The sequence below is a fragment of the Elgaria multicarinata genome, chromosome 7 (genome assembly GCF_023053635.1).
Source record: "Elgaria multicarinata webbii isolate HBS135686 ecotype San Diego chromosome 7, rElgMul1.1.pri, whole genome shotgun sequence".
NCBI classification, from domain to species: domain Eukaryota; kingdom Metazoa; phylum Chordata; class Lepidosauria; order Squamata; family Anguidae; genus Elgaria; species Elgaria multicarinata.
In genome coordinates, this window is record NC_086177.1 from 51,350,437 (window position 1) to 51,368,921 (window position 18,485).

General features: G+C 38.8%; 1 protein-coding gene across 2 annotated transcripts; it reads left to right on the forward strand.

The window, feature by feature from the left end:
* The first annotated feature begins 3,952 nt into the window (after nucleotides 1-3,952).
* Nucleotides 3,953-17,327, forward strand: LOC134401094 (centrosomal protein of 290 kDa-like). Of its 2 annotated transcripts, XM_063129809.1 has the most exons (7): nucleotides 7,850-7,928; nucleotides 9,572-9,714; nucleotides 10,825-10,911; nucleotides 12,430-12,520; nucleotides 14,072-14,240; nucleotides 15,751-15,848; nucleotides 17,077-17,327. In XM_063129809.1, exons 1-7 carry the CDS (start codon nucleotides 7,851-7,853, stop codon nucleotides 17,236-17,238), a joined length of 828 nt encoding a protein of 275 aa, XP_062985879.1. In that variant the 5' UTR covers nucleotide 7,850; the 3' UTR covers nucleotides 17,239-17,327. The 2 variants fall into 2 exon arrangements, with proteins under 2 accessions (XP_062985880.1, XP_062985879.1); XM_063129810.1 differs by lacking the exons at nucleotides 7,850-7,928; nucleotides 9,572-9,714 and adding an exon at nucleotides 3,953-4,055.
* Nucleotides 17,328-18,485: the final 1,158 nt, after the last annotated feature.

Sequence of the window (18,485 nt, forward strand, 5' to 3'; positions counted from 1 at the left end):
TGTCTTTATATTTGCAAAATGATTTTTTTTTAAAGTTTTATGCTATTATTTTAGATGTGTATTTAGATCTTTTGTACACCGCCCAGAGAGCTTCATAAGAAGAGTCATGCTGGATCAGACCAAGGGTCCATCTAGTCCAGCACTCTGTTCACACAGTGGCCAACCAGCCATTGGCCAGGGATGAACAAGCAGGACATGGTGCAACAGCACCCTCCCACCCATGTTCCCCAGCAACTGGTGCACACAGGCTTACTGCCTCGAATACTGGAGAGAACACACAACCATCAGGGCTAGTAGCCATTGATAACCTTTGCCTCCAGGAATTTATCTAACTCCCTTTTAAAGCCATCCAAATTGCTGGCCATCTCTACGTCTTGTGGTAGTGAGTTCCACAATTTAACTTCAGTTATGGGGCGTTATAGAAATGTAATAAATGATAATCACAATTTTAAAAGAGTTCGGGAAATGGATTGTTAAGATTCCTATTTCTACTGATGGAGAAGTCAGTTTCTAGAAGTGACTTGTGTGCAAGGATAGTTAATTAACAGTATATTATAGTAATTTATATACTATCCTTTAAATAGATTTCCCCCACTAATGTGCCTAAGGACAACTAATAGCCAAAGAGGTGACATCATATCTCAGGTATGAGATTTTGAGGATACTATTAGATAAATTTGCCAGATGATCCAGTGTTCAAATTGTAGGAGGAAAGGTAGGGGGGCTCTTAATGAAACCCATTCTGATTTCCCCTATTTTAGCCAGACCACCTCTGTGGCCTCCTATAATTGGATCACTAGCCTGATCCTTCATACAGTATATGTATTGGACATTTAACCAGCTACTAATTTGTATGGGAAAGAGATATCAAGGTTGGGTTCTTACAAACACCTGGCAAATGTCTAGGCCATTAGAAATAATAACAATTCTATATTGTTACAAATAAAAATAACAAAAACAATAAACACATTGTAACATCAATTTTATTTGGAGTGTTAATTTGCTTGTTTTTTTCTATTTTATTTATTTATTACATTTATATACCATCCCACAGCCGAAGCTCTCTGGACGGTTTACAACAGTTAAAAATGGTAAACATTAAAAAGTATACAAAATTTAAAAAACCATCAGAAACATAAAAACAGCAGCATGAAAACAACAGTATCCATTTAAAAACAACAATTCTGGGGTCCATTAAAAACAAACTTAATGTTATTAAATGCTGTTAAAAAGCCTGGGAGAAGAGAAAAGTCTTGATCTGGTGCCGAAAAGATAACAATGTTGGTGCCAGGCAAACCTCTTCGGGGAGATCATTCCACAGTCGGGGGGGGGGGGGCACTACCGAGAAGGTCCTCTCCCTTGTTACCATCCTTCGAGCTTCCCTCAGAGTAGGCACTCGGAGGAGGACCTTAGATGTTGAGCCCAGTACTCATAAATAGTTTTATGAGTTCCCGGAAGGTGTAGTGCATGGATGGAGGAAATAAATGTGCTGTTCCTCTAGCTATGAAATAAAGGGAAATCAGGTCTCTAGGAAGCAATCCTGTTTGGCTGGGCCCCTGGCCAGACCAGTCTGATGCTCTCCAGTTGTTTACAGTATACCCACAGCCTGCTTTCTTGTTTTTAGCTATTTCCATGCTGGCAGCTGTTGTGTTCAGCTCATTTTAAATGGACCAGTATTTAAGAAGAGTCCTAGGTGATGGAAGGTGAAGTTTGGTGGTTGTCCAACCATCTTGACTTTCTTGAGTATGAGAACCTCTTAAGAGTCTTCTTGTGGGAATTTAACCCCAAGCTGTCTATTGTGAAACAAAATCCTGAACAAAGCTCCAGGCATACTTACATGAGATGCAGATCCAGCTTCACATCGATGAATGGAAATAATGCAGATTATAAGGGAAATCACACACACACACACTTTAAAGAGATACTGATACTGATTCTTATCATTATTCTTACCAGATATTGATGTATCCATTCTCTCAATGTGTTAATACTACATGAGTTTACGCTAATAATTAATCCCAGAGGATCCTTTGAAAACTATATTTAATAGAAATTCTAAAAATAACAAACAACAATTCCTGAACAGTTCTGGAACTACCATTCAAAGCATACTTTAATACTAATGCACATGTGAAATACAAATGTAATTATCAGTCAATTTAGCATACTTTTCCAGTAGTGTTCCAGCATATTAATTTAGTACTTAGCTTTTCTGATCCTACTGCAACCAACATATTTTTCCACCTCAATTTTTCTTGTCAGAGCATGCTTTGTGGATATTCTGTGTGAAGCCAGAATTATACATAATGGCATGTTACTCACTGGAATATGAAGGCTGGGTTTGTAGAAAACTGCTTCCGTATTCTTCACAGTGTAGAAGTTGTAGGATCAGTTTCTGAATAATAAAGTAAGTATTGATTCATTATGCTATGCTGAATCGGGAGCCTGTGTGCAGGAATAAAGGTGTGTCTGTAGTTTTTTTAAAAACTGTCTTTTGTAAGAACACTTTTGTTTCATTAATCTTCATCTCTCTCTCTCTCTCTCTCTCTCTCTCTCTCTCTCTCTCTCTCTCTCTGTGTGTGTGTGTGTGTGTAAACCCGCTGTCTTTCCCAACTTGGTGTCTGCACCTAATCTCTTAACCATGGTTAAGTCAGCCCTGAACATTATATCTGCATTGGTATTTGAAGGGTTCTGAAGGCCATTGGGAACTTCTTTTTCAAAGCATTTGTAAACTTTTTCTCCTAGGGAGGAACTTTTACCATTTTGGTAACAACAATATTAATGCAATATTTTTTGGACTGCAGTTTGTGGTGATCTTGAAACTACATGCTGAAAGGTTGTACTGAAACATACAATGTTCCAGCACAAAACTCTTTAAATATTAAGACTTGTATCGAAAGTTAGTCCTTCTTAGAGTAGATCCATTGAAATGATACAACCCAAAAGATTCTGGAAAACACACACACACAGGTCAATGGAAAAATAATCATAATAATCTGATTACTTTTATCCCAACCATTTCTACACCTCAGTTTAGTTCAGCGTGAATTGCAGATGTTATCCAGTTGTTGGACTGTGCCCTAATCTATCTTTCATAACCTCTTAGACAATCTTTCATAACCACAGACTTTCATAACTTGATTTCTAACTGCTGTGCAGATGTTCCTTATTTAAAACTGTTAGCTTAAAACAGTTTCAGTTTGATTAACCTGAAGTAAAGGGCCAGTGTCAAGGCCAGCATCTAGGGCATTTGCTGAAGCCCACATCCCAGCAGGGCCCCCAAACTGCTGATCTGTCATCTCCTCCCTGCCCTTGCTGCCTGTTCTTCTGTGCTCTTGCTTCCAGACAACTGGCTTGTATTGTGCAATTTCTGCACCTCATTTCCATGTCATCTGGAGAGTTCAGACGACATCATCTTCTATTTTTAACCCTCCCGTGTTTTCCCACCACTTCTGTCTTTTTTCTTACCACAGAAAACCATGCTATCTGTAATAGCAGGGACAAGAGCAAGGAGAAGGGACAGTAGCCTCCTCTTCTCCTCAGCAGTGGTGTAAATTGGGCCATTACGGAGATGGCTAGCAAAAGAGCAATGTTGACAGAGGCAAGGAGGTGCTCACTCCTGGGGTGGGGTGGCACAGGCAGAATCTTCTTGCCCAAGGACCCTCCAAAATCTGGAGTCAACACTGCTGAAATCCACTTGATCATCAGGTGCATCCTTCTGTTGTAAGGGTTATGTGGAGTCTTTGAAAGCTACACTCCATCCATCCAGGTCTCTGCTGTTTCTATCATCTGGAAAATGAAGGTACATTATGTTTTTTTACATTCTAATTTAAGCAGAAATGTCTTGAAAAAACTAGCTTCTCTGCTTCCAAAGAACTGAAACCGTAACTGATATACATCTCATTTTAACTGACATGATGTTCACACTCATTTCCTGTGCTATGCTAGGCTGCTCCTCCGAACAAATCCATGCCAGTGTTTTCTGCGCCATCTGGAGTACATTATAGTCAACTCAGCCATCCAAAAACATAAATGAATCTCAGGGTCATAGAAAGGTAAAGCCATCAGTAAGCTGAAATCACTGTGATGATTCTCAGGCAATGATTCACATCTTTCACAGGAACTGTACACTGTACAAAATGTTTAAGATGACTTGCAGCTGAAGTATGTTTTAATCTGGAGTGTGGTATTTCTTTCATACTGATGTCTTTTCATCTGATGTGTTATTTCATGAATTTTAACATTTTACTTAGAACTTTTTTATTTTATTTGTATTTTATTGAGCACTGCCCTGAGTACTACTTTGAATGGAAAGGTGAGATATGTATTTAATACAAAAATAAATACACATGCAGGACCTGGAATCAGGGAAGTAGTCTAATCAGAGTAATAACTGCTAAGAAGGGCAAGAGCCAAGATCAGAGTAGCCAAGGTTTTGACTATATAGACCAACCTTCCCCAACCTGGTGCTCTTCAGATGTATTGGATTACCATGCTGGTTGGGGATGATGGGAGTTATAGTTAAACACACCTTAAGGGTATTAGGGTGGGGAAGGCTGGTGTAGTGGGTCCAAACATAGCAGCAAACAATATAGGGAAAACCTGAGCAAAGCCAGAGCAATTGTTTCCACACTAGCTCTTTTCTCTGGAATGGACTTCCTTTGTTCACTATTTTTTTTATGAATAATTGCTCTCAGCCCATTGCCATCCAACGTTGTTGTGTTGTTCTATGCTTTTTCAGACCAGATGGTTGCTTCCATGCTAGAGGCCATTAGAAGTGCTGAGGCACTGCTTTTCCACAACCATCTAGAAGTGGAATTAAAATGGTTGTTCCTCACAAGTACTTAATACAGTGCAATATTATCCTGCAAAGCCCTTGTCTGTGGCTAAGAAGATCCTCATAAAATGTTTATGCACAAGTAAGCTCTGTTCAATAAAAGTTGCCAGCAACGGTAATTATGGCTGCAATCCTATACATACTTACCTGGGAGTAAGCCTTATTCAACTCAGTGGGCCTTACTTCAGAGTAGACTTGCACAGCATTACAGTATAAAAGTTTCCACCCTGTTCAGCCTGTTTTACTGCATTTATGAACCACTAGAAGTCTTCTCATGAGGTTATTTATTTATTTAAACGATTCTTATCCCAGCTTTCCATCAATGCTGCCCAAGGTGGTTTACAATACAAATAAAAATTAATACATTGTTAGAATACAAATAAAACAGACTAAAATAAGCAACAGAAACATGTAAGCAGCATATGATATATTATGATAAATAAAACTAAACAAATATTTCAAATAATTTCACCAAAAATTGGGAGAACAGAACAAGTTTACCTGTTGCTTGAAGGATACTAAAAAGGGCATCAGGAAAATAAGTTGAAGGCATTCGATAGTTGAAATCCCATGACAAAAACAGGGCTTCATAGATAAAAACCAGCACTTAGTATTGGGTTTAGAAACAGACTGGAAGCCAGTGAAGGTCTTTCCACATTGGCAAAGTACTATCAGCATTGTGGATCTCAGTTAAGCTGGCTGCCCTATTCTCAACCTGTGGAAGTTTCTAGGCATTTTTCATAGAAGGACCATTTATAAAGCACAAATAAAACTGGATGTTACTGTGGAGAGTGGGCCATAAAATTACCCTCTAGAGTAGTCTTCCCCTAACTGCCAACATGCCTAACCATTGGCTATGCTGGCTGCTGGGAGTTGAAGTTCAAATCATCTGGAGGGTAACAGGTTGGGAAAAGCTGTTCTAGAGTGTGTTCTGGTCTCACTTTTGTTGTGGTTTTGTAAGCAATGCAGTTGTCAATTAATAAAGTGCTGAGCATGTGAGATCAAAATGAAGCATATAGCAGTTTTCTGTAACCTTTACAGCTCATATGTAAGTTAAGAATAACTTTGCTAAATCTAAGTTGTCAAGGTGCAATCCTGCTGGCTGGGGAATGCTGGGAGTTGTAGGACTTTTTTCTGTCTCAGCATGCATAGGATTGTCGGGAGTTGTGGATAAGTTTGCATTGCACAGTGTTAGATTAATTACTGAGTTTCTTGGGTTTTGCAGTAATCTATTGTGAGGTTAAATTTATTTATTATGGGCTAGACCAAGACTCCAGCAGTAGACTTTACTGTTTGTTATTCTATTTTGTTAGTCTGCAAAAAAATGAGTACTTTTATTTACACATAGTCATACAAAATGTTTAGCAACCTGTTAACTTTTAGTTATTTCCTCTTGGGAGCAATTTTATTTATTTAAATTATACACCACTTATCAACAAAGAGGTAAGGTAGCTTGCAAACAAATTTCAATAAAGTTGTTTTCAGTCTCAGCAGGGGCAGGTGTTCATATGTAGATCTTCCACCTTTAAAAAAAGAGAATAGGTTCTGGATGTCTTGGAGAGCAACCCCTTCCTGGAAGTAACTGTACATCCCACCCATACTCTGCCTCAGACCAAATTCTGGTTAGCGAACAGTTGATTTCCAGGCCAGGAGAGCAAGACTGCTCCTGCTATCCTACAGTTCTTCCCTCAGACCACTGACTTCATGACAGTTGAATATTCTCATTGAAGGGTGTTTGATGGAGGGACCCTCCTGCTTCACAGATGTCAGCAGTAGTTCTAAGTTACGCATGAGATGCTTACATTGCACAAGTGTAGGGTTACCCTTAAATCTGCTATTTGGGCTTAAAGAATGGAAATATGAAATTAATTTCAAAACCCTTCACCTTAGGTTGTAGTATTTTGACATATTTAATTCTATATTTATGTATATATGCACAATGCCCCCACAAAGACAGCTGTGCTGGTCTGTGAGAAGCAAAAATAAATAAACCCAAAACTCATGGTTAAGCAATACCTTTATTAGGACCACCCAATACAGCACAAAAGTATGCAAGCTTAAAAGTTCTCCAAAACTCTTCACCAGGTTAGTTGCTAAAAAATACAGGGGATGGTGGGAAAAACGGTAACGTTCAAAAATTTGGCCAGAAGTTGTGGCCATGAGGATTGGCTTTTTAGACCCAGTCTCAAAAAGGAGATTTGCAGACGGAATGAATTACTCATCGGTAGGTGTTTCAGGTATCAGGTTGCACGCAGTGACTAACTAATTCAATCTGTAAATCTCAAATTTTGAGACAGCTCTAAAAACTGCAGACCTCATAGCCACAACACCTGGCCAAATTTTGGGACTTTACATTGCTCCCCCCCTCCATCTCCTGCTTTTGTTCCACCTATGCGTATGGGAGCTCTGACATGAACTCTACGGTTTTTGAATATACATAACTCTTTGTTACGACTCTCCACCAGTGTGCGTAAGTGTGGGTGCGGGGAACAAAGGAGTCATAGTCAATCCACTATCTGGTCACCATGGGAACTAACAAGCCGAAGTTCTGAAGGGGGACTTGAATCTATAGTCGCGTAGTAATGACGTCACGAAATTTTCCATAATATTAAAAGGTAGCAAATTATTTCCATTCCTCCCCTGCCGTTTGTACATGACGGAAGTGGAGACCGCCTGTGAAGTGGCAAAACTTTAAAATATTTTTTTCCTGCATCGTCAGAGGCTGTTTAATACGTGATACTAATCTTTCGCTGCTACCATTAAAGCTTTCTTTCACTAAGGCAGACATCAGGCTACGACCAGGCAGGCACTGTAATAGACAGCCCGCTTAGGGGGGCTTTTTTTTTGTTCGTGGTGAACTCGTCACAGAAACTCGGCTTCTTGATTTGAACCATTGAACTTGACAGCTAAAAAAACGGGCGGCTTGTGGGTCACTCATCTGGCTCCGCCCCCTCCGCTCCATTGGTTGTGCCGTCCTTTGAGGGCGGGGAGAACCGCTTGAACTTGCCCCCGGATGTTTGGTCTCTACTCTGTGTGGGAAGTTATCGAGGGGAAGAGGATGGCGCTGCCCTCGGTTCACAGGTGCCTCCAAGTGAGTGGCAGGAGGCCCTGGCGGAGCTTCAACCGGCTCTTGCCAGTGTGTATAGACGCTTCCGATTCTCTTCATGACAGTGGCACTTAAAATCGCTTTCCCAAACCATGGGCTCTCCAGGTGGGTTAGACTACAACCCCCAGCTGACTTGTAGTCCAAGACATCTGGAGGGCACCAGGTTGGGGAAACCTGCACTAGATTGACCCTCAGCATTGGCCGTTTCTACACCTGCCTTTTTTCCAGGGATCATCCCAGGATCATCCCTGTGCATGCAAATGACACACAGGGGATCCCGGGAGCAGGCAGGGACGATCCCTCCATTTTCCTGGCATAATCCTTAGGTGTAGAAAGGGCCATTGGCGCTTGACAGGGTTTCAGGATTGCCACCGCCCCGCCCCTCGTTTGCTCCTGCTTATTCAGAGTGGTGGAAGTTCAGGATGCCTGTTCTACAATTCAGACCTCACATTAACCTGTCTGTGAGAGCACTGAGGTCAACTATAGAGGGTCTCCATCTTAGATTTTCAAAAGCATTTGAAAACTCATCTGTTTTCCATAGCTTTTGGTATTTTAGACTGATTTACTGTTCTCATTGCTATGATTATTCCCTTATTTCTGTTTTGTGTAACCCCTTCCCCTTCATATGTTTTAATGTGATTTTAGACTGTAAGCCTCTAGGCAGGGTATTGCTGTTTTATTTGTATATTTTGTACAGCACCAAGTACATTGTTGGTGCTATATAAATTAATAATAATAACAACAACACATGCCCCTCCAAATGGCTGAAGATGGAACCCTCTTGGTTGTTATATGCCTAGCAGTTGTGTTCCATGTGCATAATTTTTGTTTGATATTTTCAACTGCTGCCTCCTGCATTGGGTTATTAACCTTAGGGGAAAAGACACGTGGTCATTGCTCATTTATTTGTGTGAAGACAGATTGACCTTGTTCGGATAATATATTAAACCACGGTGGTTAAGCATTTTGAGCAAAACTATGGCTTAGTGTGTTGTGTGAACCATTAATAAACATGGTGGCTATATAACCACAGTTTAAACACACTCACTAAGCATTTGCTGTAAAAGGGTTAGTGGCCTAACCATGGTTTAGCATGTTGTCTGAACAGGCCCTTTGTGTATATAGTTTAATCTTTGCCCAAAAGAGAAGAGTGAAGGAAGCAAACTTAAAGCAATTCTAAGTCCTAGTAAAGGTTATGTCCAATGCAAGTTATCTTAAAGACATTTTAAAATAATCTCAGTCTTGCAATCTCCCTGCTATTGTAGGATAGGGTAATCTGTATTGTATTGTTGTATTTAATGTTGTTCTCCGCCTCGATCCAGAGGGAGAGGCAGGTTGTTGTTGTTGTTGTTGTTGTTATTATTATTATTATTGTGGCTGTCTGTCTAGGGAACTTTTTTTGCAGGGTGGTTGTGTGAGATTTGGATCTCCCACAGACCATGGTCAAGTTAAACATAGCCCTATACGTCACCCTATAATGTTGCCTGTCTATCAGTTATTTTGTTAAAATATGATGGATAAAGACATTTTTGCCACTTTGTTTCACACATTGAGAGTTATTAGATTGCATTAGGTAACTAACCTGAATCTGTTCCTAACTTAGGAAAAAAATTATCTCACTTTTTCAGCTCAATCAAGAAAATCAGCTGCTTCTTAAAAAGCTGAGGCATGTACGCCTAAAAAACAAACAGCTGGAATATGACTTGACACAATTACAAGAAGAACTGCATGATCAAAAGAAGTTAATGTCTGCCTGTATCACAAAGAGAGAGTAAGAATGGATATATGCTGTTTAGGTATCCTAGAAATTCCATTTAGAGGTCAGCTTGTTTAAAGAACTAGCTGTTAACCCAGCTAAGCAGTACTGGGTTTGAATTGACATGGAACTAACTGCTGTTAACTAACTGCTGAACTTTGCAACTAAGATTGTAGTGCCTGAATTTGCTTTCCTTTTCCCCCTCCTCCTCCTCCCTCCCAATCCCCTTTCCTTTTGTGTCATGTCTTTTAGATTGTAAGCCTGTGGGCAGGGACTGTAAGAAATACTTTTGTAAGCCGCCGTGAGAGCCTTTTTTGGCTGAATGACGGCATAAAAATCCTTAAATAAATAAATAAAATAAACTACTGATGAACCACACATTCCTTCCCCCTCAAGTTTATTTTAGGATTTTTAAGTGTACACAAAACAGTATTATAATAAGGCAATACCAAGATAATGTCTTGAATTTTTTAGAAGATATTTATAGTTCTAAAATGGGACATTGTATAGCATTTGCAAGACTGGTTTAGCATGCTGTTATCAGCTGTGAGTTTGAGTGTGTCATTTTAAGGCTAACTATTTATGTACAGGCACCTTCATGACTAGTTGGCCTGCGGGGTTATGCTTATATGGGAAATTGAAGTGAGCACTCTAACATGCTGGACAACACTATGCATGTTTACTTAGAACTATGTGCCACTGCATTCAATAGGGCTTACTCCCAAGAAAATGCCCTTAGGATTGAATCCTTAAATGCTCTAGTGTCTTAAGGGCCAGTTTGCAAGTTAGAGTGCAGTTTGTATTCACTTGGAATTATTGACAGAACCCTCAAAACTGATTTTAGATAATCAGATTCAATTCACAAAACATTCAAATTGGATCTTAGGGAGACCGTATATACTGTCGTTTATGATGAGGGAAAAGTCACCACATTGTGAAGCTTAAAAATATTTTTCTGTATGAATGATTTATACTTACTTTTGTCCTGAAGAAGGATAACAAATGAACTTTCATTTCCTTTCTCAACTTTCATTCATGGATTATTGGGGATGATTAGACAAAATATGATTAGTCAAACTTGTTCACACCAAGGAGATTTTAAGTCATCATGTTTGTTTAATTTAGTGTGCTGGTTCAAACAGAAAACCATTTATATCATAGAGGTGATGGGATTCATCACAAGGAAAATGAAGTCGTAAAGGAAAATGCTAGGTAAGCTTTGCAAAGATAGTTCAATATATATCTTTATTACGTACTGATCCTATGCATATTTACTCAAGCAGCCTAACTGTGTTCTGTGAGGTATGTTCCCACGTAACTGTGCATAGTATTGCAGTCAAAGATGTCAAAAGCAATCACTTTTCATTTTTTAAAATGCATGTCTAGCTTTTTCTGTTTTGAATTTTGATGTTGACAGTGGATTTATCGTATTTGTGTTCTTACTTAAAACATTTTCTTATAATGAGCAGCTAGTAAAGTGGATGAACTAATCTTGCATTCATTAGCAAGGCCATTCTATAAAAGTTAATTCACAAAGTCTTGTGTTAACATTCCCTTTTTTCTAGGGGTCCTTCCAGGTAAAGCATTTATTATGCAGTTGTCTAGGTGATGTCATCTTCAGTTTGAAACCCTCCCATGTTTCCCCATCACTACTTTGTCTCTTTTCTTATCTGTAGAATCTGTTAAGAAGGAAAAGACAGAATAGCTCCATAATGTCTTCCAATTAGTAATGTTAGGAGCCCTCTGTGTGAAAGCACCCAGCTCTTATTAGAGAGGGTACTAGGTTAGAACAAGGGTAGGCAGAAAGTAGAGTTCCAGATGTTTTGAACTTCAACTCCCAGCATTCCAACCATTGCCCATGCCGGCAGGCAGTTCTGGGAATTGAAGTCCAAAAGATCTGGAGATCTCCCTTCTGCCCACCCTTAAGTTAGAGTTCACCTCCTGTTGCTTTTATTGAAGCAACCTTCCTCAGATTTGCTGAGCTAGACAGGGTTCTCTCCTCTGCTATCTGGTTTATTTATTTATTTATAACATTTATATACCGCCCCACAGCCGAAGTTCTCTGGGCGGTTTACAGGTTCTCTTACCTGCTGGTCTCAGCTTCCTTCTTTTTCCTCCATACTCTGGTAAAGTTGTAATCCTGGGAGCTTCAGAATTTCCAGAGACATCTGAGTTCAGCTCCACCTGGAAGCATGGCCAGTGTTGATATACCAACAGCAGTTCTGGGATTACAGGTCCTTCTCTGGCTCTTATTGAGCTTTTCCCAATTTCCCTGCTGTTATCAGCCTCACCTTTGTCATCCTCAGTTCCCCCATAAGCCTCTTCATTCACACCCTGTAGTTTTTCCAAAACAAAACAAAACAAAACATACTTTACTTCTAGAGAATAGAGTCCACCAAGCTCTGCTGCTAGACATCTTCCGTTCTTTTTCAGTGGGGTTTGAACAAGAATATGTGTAGGTGCTTTTATTGTGCATTTGCCCTGCCTCAAACATAAATTCATGGGTGAATGGATGGTCCAGGGGACATCATCTTCCATTTGTAAGTGTCCTGGATTTTCCCACTGCTACTGTATATATTTCTTACCACAAAGAAATCAGTTAAGGAGGGGAAGACTGAATAGCTGAATACCTTTTGATTGTTAGTGCTAGGAGCTCTGCCTGGAAGGACATTGAATCCCTATTTGGAAAATGAGTGATTCTTTCTGATTCTTCCATATTTTATTTTCCAGAGTACTCCAGATGTATAGTAATCTCCAGAAAAGGTATAACAAAGAATTAAAAGCAAACCAAGGACAAAGTGAAATGATTGCAACACTTTCTGTAAGATTTGGTCATATAATTTGATCGTGTAAACTCTTAGAAAAAGAGAAAAATATTTTTAAATAGTTGTGTATGTCTTGCATGTTATTTAGCATATTACTGCTAAGGCAATTGCTGTATATTATAAGTCAAGTAGTCTCGTCAGCCCTTCTGCATTCGTCATTTGCAATTCCATTAAGAGAAGTTACTGTTATATATTACATATCTTGCTTTATTATCATTATCATTAAGGTTAATTGAGAGTGTCCTTAACTATAACATCCATGTACCAAATTTGAACAGCTAACGCATATAGAGATGTGTTTGTTTTGGCTACACATAATTGTGTTATTCTTTTCTCTTAGAAGTCCATCAAAGTCTAAGCCTATATACTTTCTGGAAGTTCTCTAAAACTTTCCTCTTTGGTTTGGCATTTTAATGGCCAGAATTAATCAGATATGGGATTATTATTATTTATTGCATTTTTATACCGCCCAATAGCTGAAGCTCCCTGGGCGGTTCACAAAAACCATTCAAAGTATAAAACAAACAGTATAAAATATGATATAAAATACACATTAAAAACTGATTAAAAACATACCATACATGATTAAAACATCTTTAAAACATCCTAAAAACATTTAGACTTAATTTATTTGGGTATTTTGTTTGTATTATGTGTGTCTTTTTTTTACTTTTAACTGTTGTTAAACAACACAAGCCCTTGAGAATCGTAGAATATAAATTAAACACCAGTATCTGATGTCGTAATGGTGATCTATATACGGAAATAGAACTCTGCAAGCAGATATTTTTCTGGATGTAGGTTCTGCATGGATAAAAGCCCTTGTATCCAAATATATGCTCATGGAATAGTTGCTGTAGTGAAGCATTTCTGTGAAAACATTGCTCAAGTGGTAGCACAGTATGCAGATTGAAATCTGGCTTTGATGAAATAGTATCTGATACGTTTTGCAGTATTTCACAAGAGCCTAGCATTTGCAGAACCCAGTATATTGGATCAGGATTGCAGTGTTAGCAAAACAATGGAAAAAGAGGTCATTGCATTTGTACAACATGCCTTCCACCCATGTAGGACAGAATCTGGATCCAACTGTTTGTGTTCTATATCTGGAACTGCTTGCCCAGTATGGCTCATGTGCTCCTGCCATACAGATGGCTGTTGCTTTTACCCTTGATGGCACTCACTATCTGTTTTGCAGTGTGTGGGGGACCAATTGCAGTCACACTATTCCCCAAAGTGCTTAGCTTTGGCTCATTGGTGCCTTTATTTACATTTGCAGAAACTGATTGACTGACAAGATGATGGATACTTATGCAATACTTGACATATTTAATTTATGTTGAATTGATGACATTTCTCATTTCCATCCCACTCTTTCATTTCTTGTTTCAAATTAGATTTTGACTTTTTCTGTCATATTTTTTATTGCCAATGAGTGCAGATAAACAATAATAATCCTAAATTGGTGCACAAAGTATACTTCCAAATATGCTTTAGATGGTATTAATTTCCTTGCTTATTAAAATTGTTCTACTGTTTTATCATAGGTTAAAATTAATGATCTGGAACACCAACTTCAGTTAGCAAACCAAAAAATAAAGGAGCTGGAAAGTAAAAAGATGTCGCAAAAGAACAAAACGGTTCCAGCACAGAGAAAAATATCATCTCACAAATGCATGTGCAAAAAAAGGGGGAGCTGTTCCTGCAAATATTTAGGTAGTATGTTTTGCTCTCATATTTTTTGACACACTGGTTCTTCCCTCTTCTTCCCTCCCTCTTCCCAAACCCTCATCTGTGCTCAAGGACAGAAGTTTGGAAGCTTCTGGTGAGGTTTATAATAAACCAGTTTTCTATTTTGTCTGAGTATGGGAAATTGTAGTTTATGCAAACTGTAGTTACTTAACAAATCAGGCTATTGCAACAGGATCAAACTATGGTTTGACTGTGGAACTAGTTGCCTCCCACACTAGAGGCATTCAAGAGGCAGCTGGACAACCATCTGTCAGGGATGCTTTAAGGTGGATTCCTGCATTGAGCAGGGGGTTGGACTCGATGGCCTTATAGGCCCCTTCCAACTCTACTATTCTGTGATAAATAAGTATGGTTTCCACAAACTACAGTTTCCTGTATTTGGAAGAAATGAGAAACTGGTTTGTTGCAAACCTGATCAGAAGCTTCTGATCTTTTCTCCTCCCATGTGGATTGGGGAAGGAGAGGAGTGAGCCTGAGGGTCACACCTACTTATTCTCATAATAACTCATGGTTTGTTGTTGCATTTGAATTTGATTATTCCAGAATTTTATGCCACTATTTTAGATTTATAAAAGATGTAAAATGATTTTATCTAAACTTGCAAGAGCATTTAAGGACATTTGATATAGATGTCAAGACACAGCCATGTCTAAGGCTGTGGACCACAATTGTGTTTTGCAAATTTCCCTTTATTTATGATACCAAGATTAAGGTGATGTGGAAGATTAATGTTCAAACTGCTGTGAAGGAGAGCAGTGTGGCATAGTGGCTAATGTCTGACTAGGATTGGGGGAGACAGGGTCAAATGCTCAGTTTGCCCTGAGGCTTGTTGAGCAATCTAGCCTGTTGCCGTCTTTCAACCCTGCTCTCTTTTGTATCTGGTCACTCTAGTATAGCTCCTGAAGCCTTAACTGTTTTGATGAGGGAAATTCAGCAGGTGCTGCATACATGCAAATGACACCTGCTGAATTCCCTTTTCTATGCAACTGTTAAAGATACAGGAGCGGTGTCCTCCTTTTCATATGGTAACCCTAGTCAAAACTGTATCTCTCAGTGTTATATGCCATAAGCCTTTCTTTCTTCCTCAAGACCTACTTTTTACTCCAGAACCTCATGCGTTGTGCCAGTGTTTGCAGCTGTTATGTATTAAGCTCCCTATCCTCAGTTCTGCTTCCCCTACTAGTTATGTGATCCTTAAAACTAATCCTAAAAGGGGCTTTGACTCTTCAGCAGATCGTAGACTCAGACTGTAAATTGACAGTAAAGTTATAACTTGAAACAGTATCTACAATATACATGCAGGTTTCCTGCTAGTAGGACTTAACACTAACAATGCTTTCTCAAATAGGATTTTATCAGAAAAGAAAAAAATAAATTTTGCCTGAACATCTCTTTATTAAAAGTATAAACAAAAGCAACATGGTTTTATATTTTCCTAAGTTTTTGACTTTAAATATTTTTAATTGTATCATAGACCAATTGCTTTTTGAGATTCAGCGTCTGAAGATAGAAAATGAAACGCTATCCAAAGAAAGAAGAATGTTGAGAAATGAGCTTGCTGCATTAGACAAGGTAACTTACTTTTGGGTTAAGGTGATGTTGACAGTGATCCGAGTAACACATGGAAACTGTCTGCTGTGGGAGGAAAAATACTCTTGTGTTCAGAGCCATGGTTTTTGCTTCATTTCTCCAAATATCTGTGCTGCAATCCCTGACACCGCTGATCACTGGGTGGGGAGGGATTCAATTATGCTCCTTTTCCAAGTCAGTTCAGAATTGATTATTTATTTATTGCATTTTTATACCGTCCATTAGCCGAAGCTCCCTGAGTGGTCCACAAAAATTAAAACCATTCAGAGTATAAAACAAACAGTATGAAAACATGATGTAAAATACAATATAAAAGCACAACCAATCCATAGTGCTGGCCATCTGTTTGGCAGGAGGGAGATTCTGCATGTGTAGAAGCAGACATATAGCTTTATGTTGCATTTACGGTTCTATGGATTGAATTCGTAATTTGCAAATGTCGGTCTAGTTTGTAATATAGACTGAAATTAGATTGTAGATCAGAATATGTAATTGGGGAATCAAAAAAACCCAAAATATGTATCTAATGCATTTGGAACCCTACACCATGTTGTGATCAGTCATTTTTCATCAACTGCATTGTATATATATTTGCTCAGGGGCAGGAATCTGCATTTCAAATATACATTTTGGTTTTGGCAGTTGTGCATATGTTTATATGTAGAAAGCAAATTTGTTTTGTCTCTGGGTTTCATATTCCTTGGATTAAATTTGAACAAGAAGTATGGGCAGTTGGAAGTCATTCCTTTGCCTGATCTTTTTCAGTGTATATACGGTTTATAGAGATAACAAGAGAGGAATTTCTGTAATTAAGCCTTCAGTGCCACACTCTAAACTTGGCCAGAACAGGAATCTTCTCAATAAATTTCTCTATAAATAGGATTTGGCACTGATATTTTCTGCTCCTTCAAAAAGCCAAATGATCTATTCCAAGTGACAAAAACTTCCAGTAGTAAGAAGGTGAGAATCCTGAATCTATTAGAAGTTAAAGGAAATAATATTGGATCCAAATTAAAGACCCCCCTCCGCCCCCCTCCCAACCCCAACCCATTTGCAAATGTTGTTTTGAGTTATTTTAAAACTTTTAGAGATGATCTGTTTTGTTATAACTATTCCTGTGGTGAGTACAAGAAAGGCATACTTTGAGGGTAGTGTTTAATTGGGAAGTACAATTTAACTAAATGCCTATGTGTGGTATTTACTTTTTCAGGATTTTTTTGATGAAATAGAAGATTTAAAATATGCTCTTCAAGAAGCCATAAAATTGAATACTCAGTATGAAAAGTGTATGAAACAACTAAATTCAACTTACGGAGTCACTTTTCCATCAATGTTGACATCTGGTAATCATCATGTAGCTTTATATAAATAAAATTCTCAACCAAACTGTTGAGAGGGCACTCTGTAAAATTAACTTGCTATCAGGACATTTTGTGTTTTGCAATAAAATCATGACTTTGACCAATTTTTAATCTTTTCCAAAAAAGTGCAGTCTTTTGCAAAAAATTGCAGTGTCTTTATTCTCCTCAGTCTGTATTTTTAATAAATTATGGGCCAGTTTGGTTGTAATGCTAAACTAGGATGAGCCTTGGGCTTGTGCTGAACATGCATAGGATTGCACCCTAAGAAAAATTGTCTACAAAGGCAATAGAATTCTATTTTCCCAGAACCTGTGGAATGAAGCCCTACAGAAAAGGAGAACCTTTTAATTTCTCAAGATCATTGTGAGAAGAGGGCATAGCCTATAGATGGGATTTCCTAATGAAAATAATAATCACCCACAACAGTTCAAACGACATCATGACCTCCCACCATAATACAAAGAGAGTTTTAATGGGCTTTAAGCTGAAACTGAGTGGAAATTATAGAGTCAGAGGGGAGACAAGAAACACTGAAAGAAGATGAGGGGAATAACACGAGATGGATGACAGCATGCAACAGAGGGAAACAACAAAGCCAGGTGATGGCTCCACTGGGGAAGGACAAAGGGTGATTATCTCCACGCCTTACAATGGGTTTTAATGGCTATAATTTGCCTAACTAAAGTCTTATTATTATTTGTCATGGTATATTTTCCTAATAACATTTTAAGGTTCGGTTCATGTTAAGCTGTTCAATGCTGGACCAAGTTATTTAAAAATTACTGGCAAGGTCGGGTGGGGGTAATGTTTTTAAGATTCGGCTTAAGGAGTATTAAAGCTTCCTAAACATGTAAGGGTTTGCACCCTTAAAAGTTGTATTTTATGAGACCTTTGTTACTCCTAAGTTTTACACCAGCAAAATTCCCTACCTTGAACCTACTTTATTAAACCCAATTAACCTATCACGTTGTCTGGGGCTGATGGGAGTTGTAATACAACACATCTCTAGTATCTGAGGCAGTAAGCCAGTGTGCACCAGTTGCAGAGGAACATGGGTGGGAGCTTGCAGTTGCACCATGCCCTGTTTATGGGTCCCTGGTCGACAGCTGGTTGGCCCCTGCCTGAACGCCAGCGCTGGACTACATGGGCTCTTCGTCTGTCCAGCAACGGCACTTTCTACGTTTTTATGCTCTTATCTGGAGGGCACCAGGCAGCCTATGGCGCGCCACGGCCTCCACCATTAGCGAAACCCTTTGCA

Bases quoted from the DNA above. Each gene is read 5' to 3' on its own strand.
- LOC134401094 (XM_063129809.1), top strand. From the start codon at position 7,851: ATGTTTGGTCTCTACTCTGTGTGGGAAGTTATCGAGGGGAAGAGGATG. The intron at 7,929-9,571 runs GTGAGTGGCAGG...TCACTTTTTCAG, and splicing joins CGGTTCACAGGTGCCTCCAA to CTCAATCAAGAAAATCAGCT. The intron at 9,715-10,824 runs GTAAGAATGGAT...TGTTTAATTTAG, and splicing joins GCCTGTATCACAAAGAGAGA to TGTGCTGGTTCAAACAGAAA.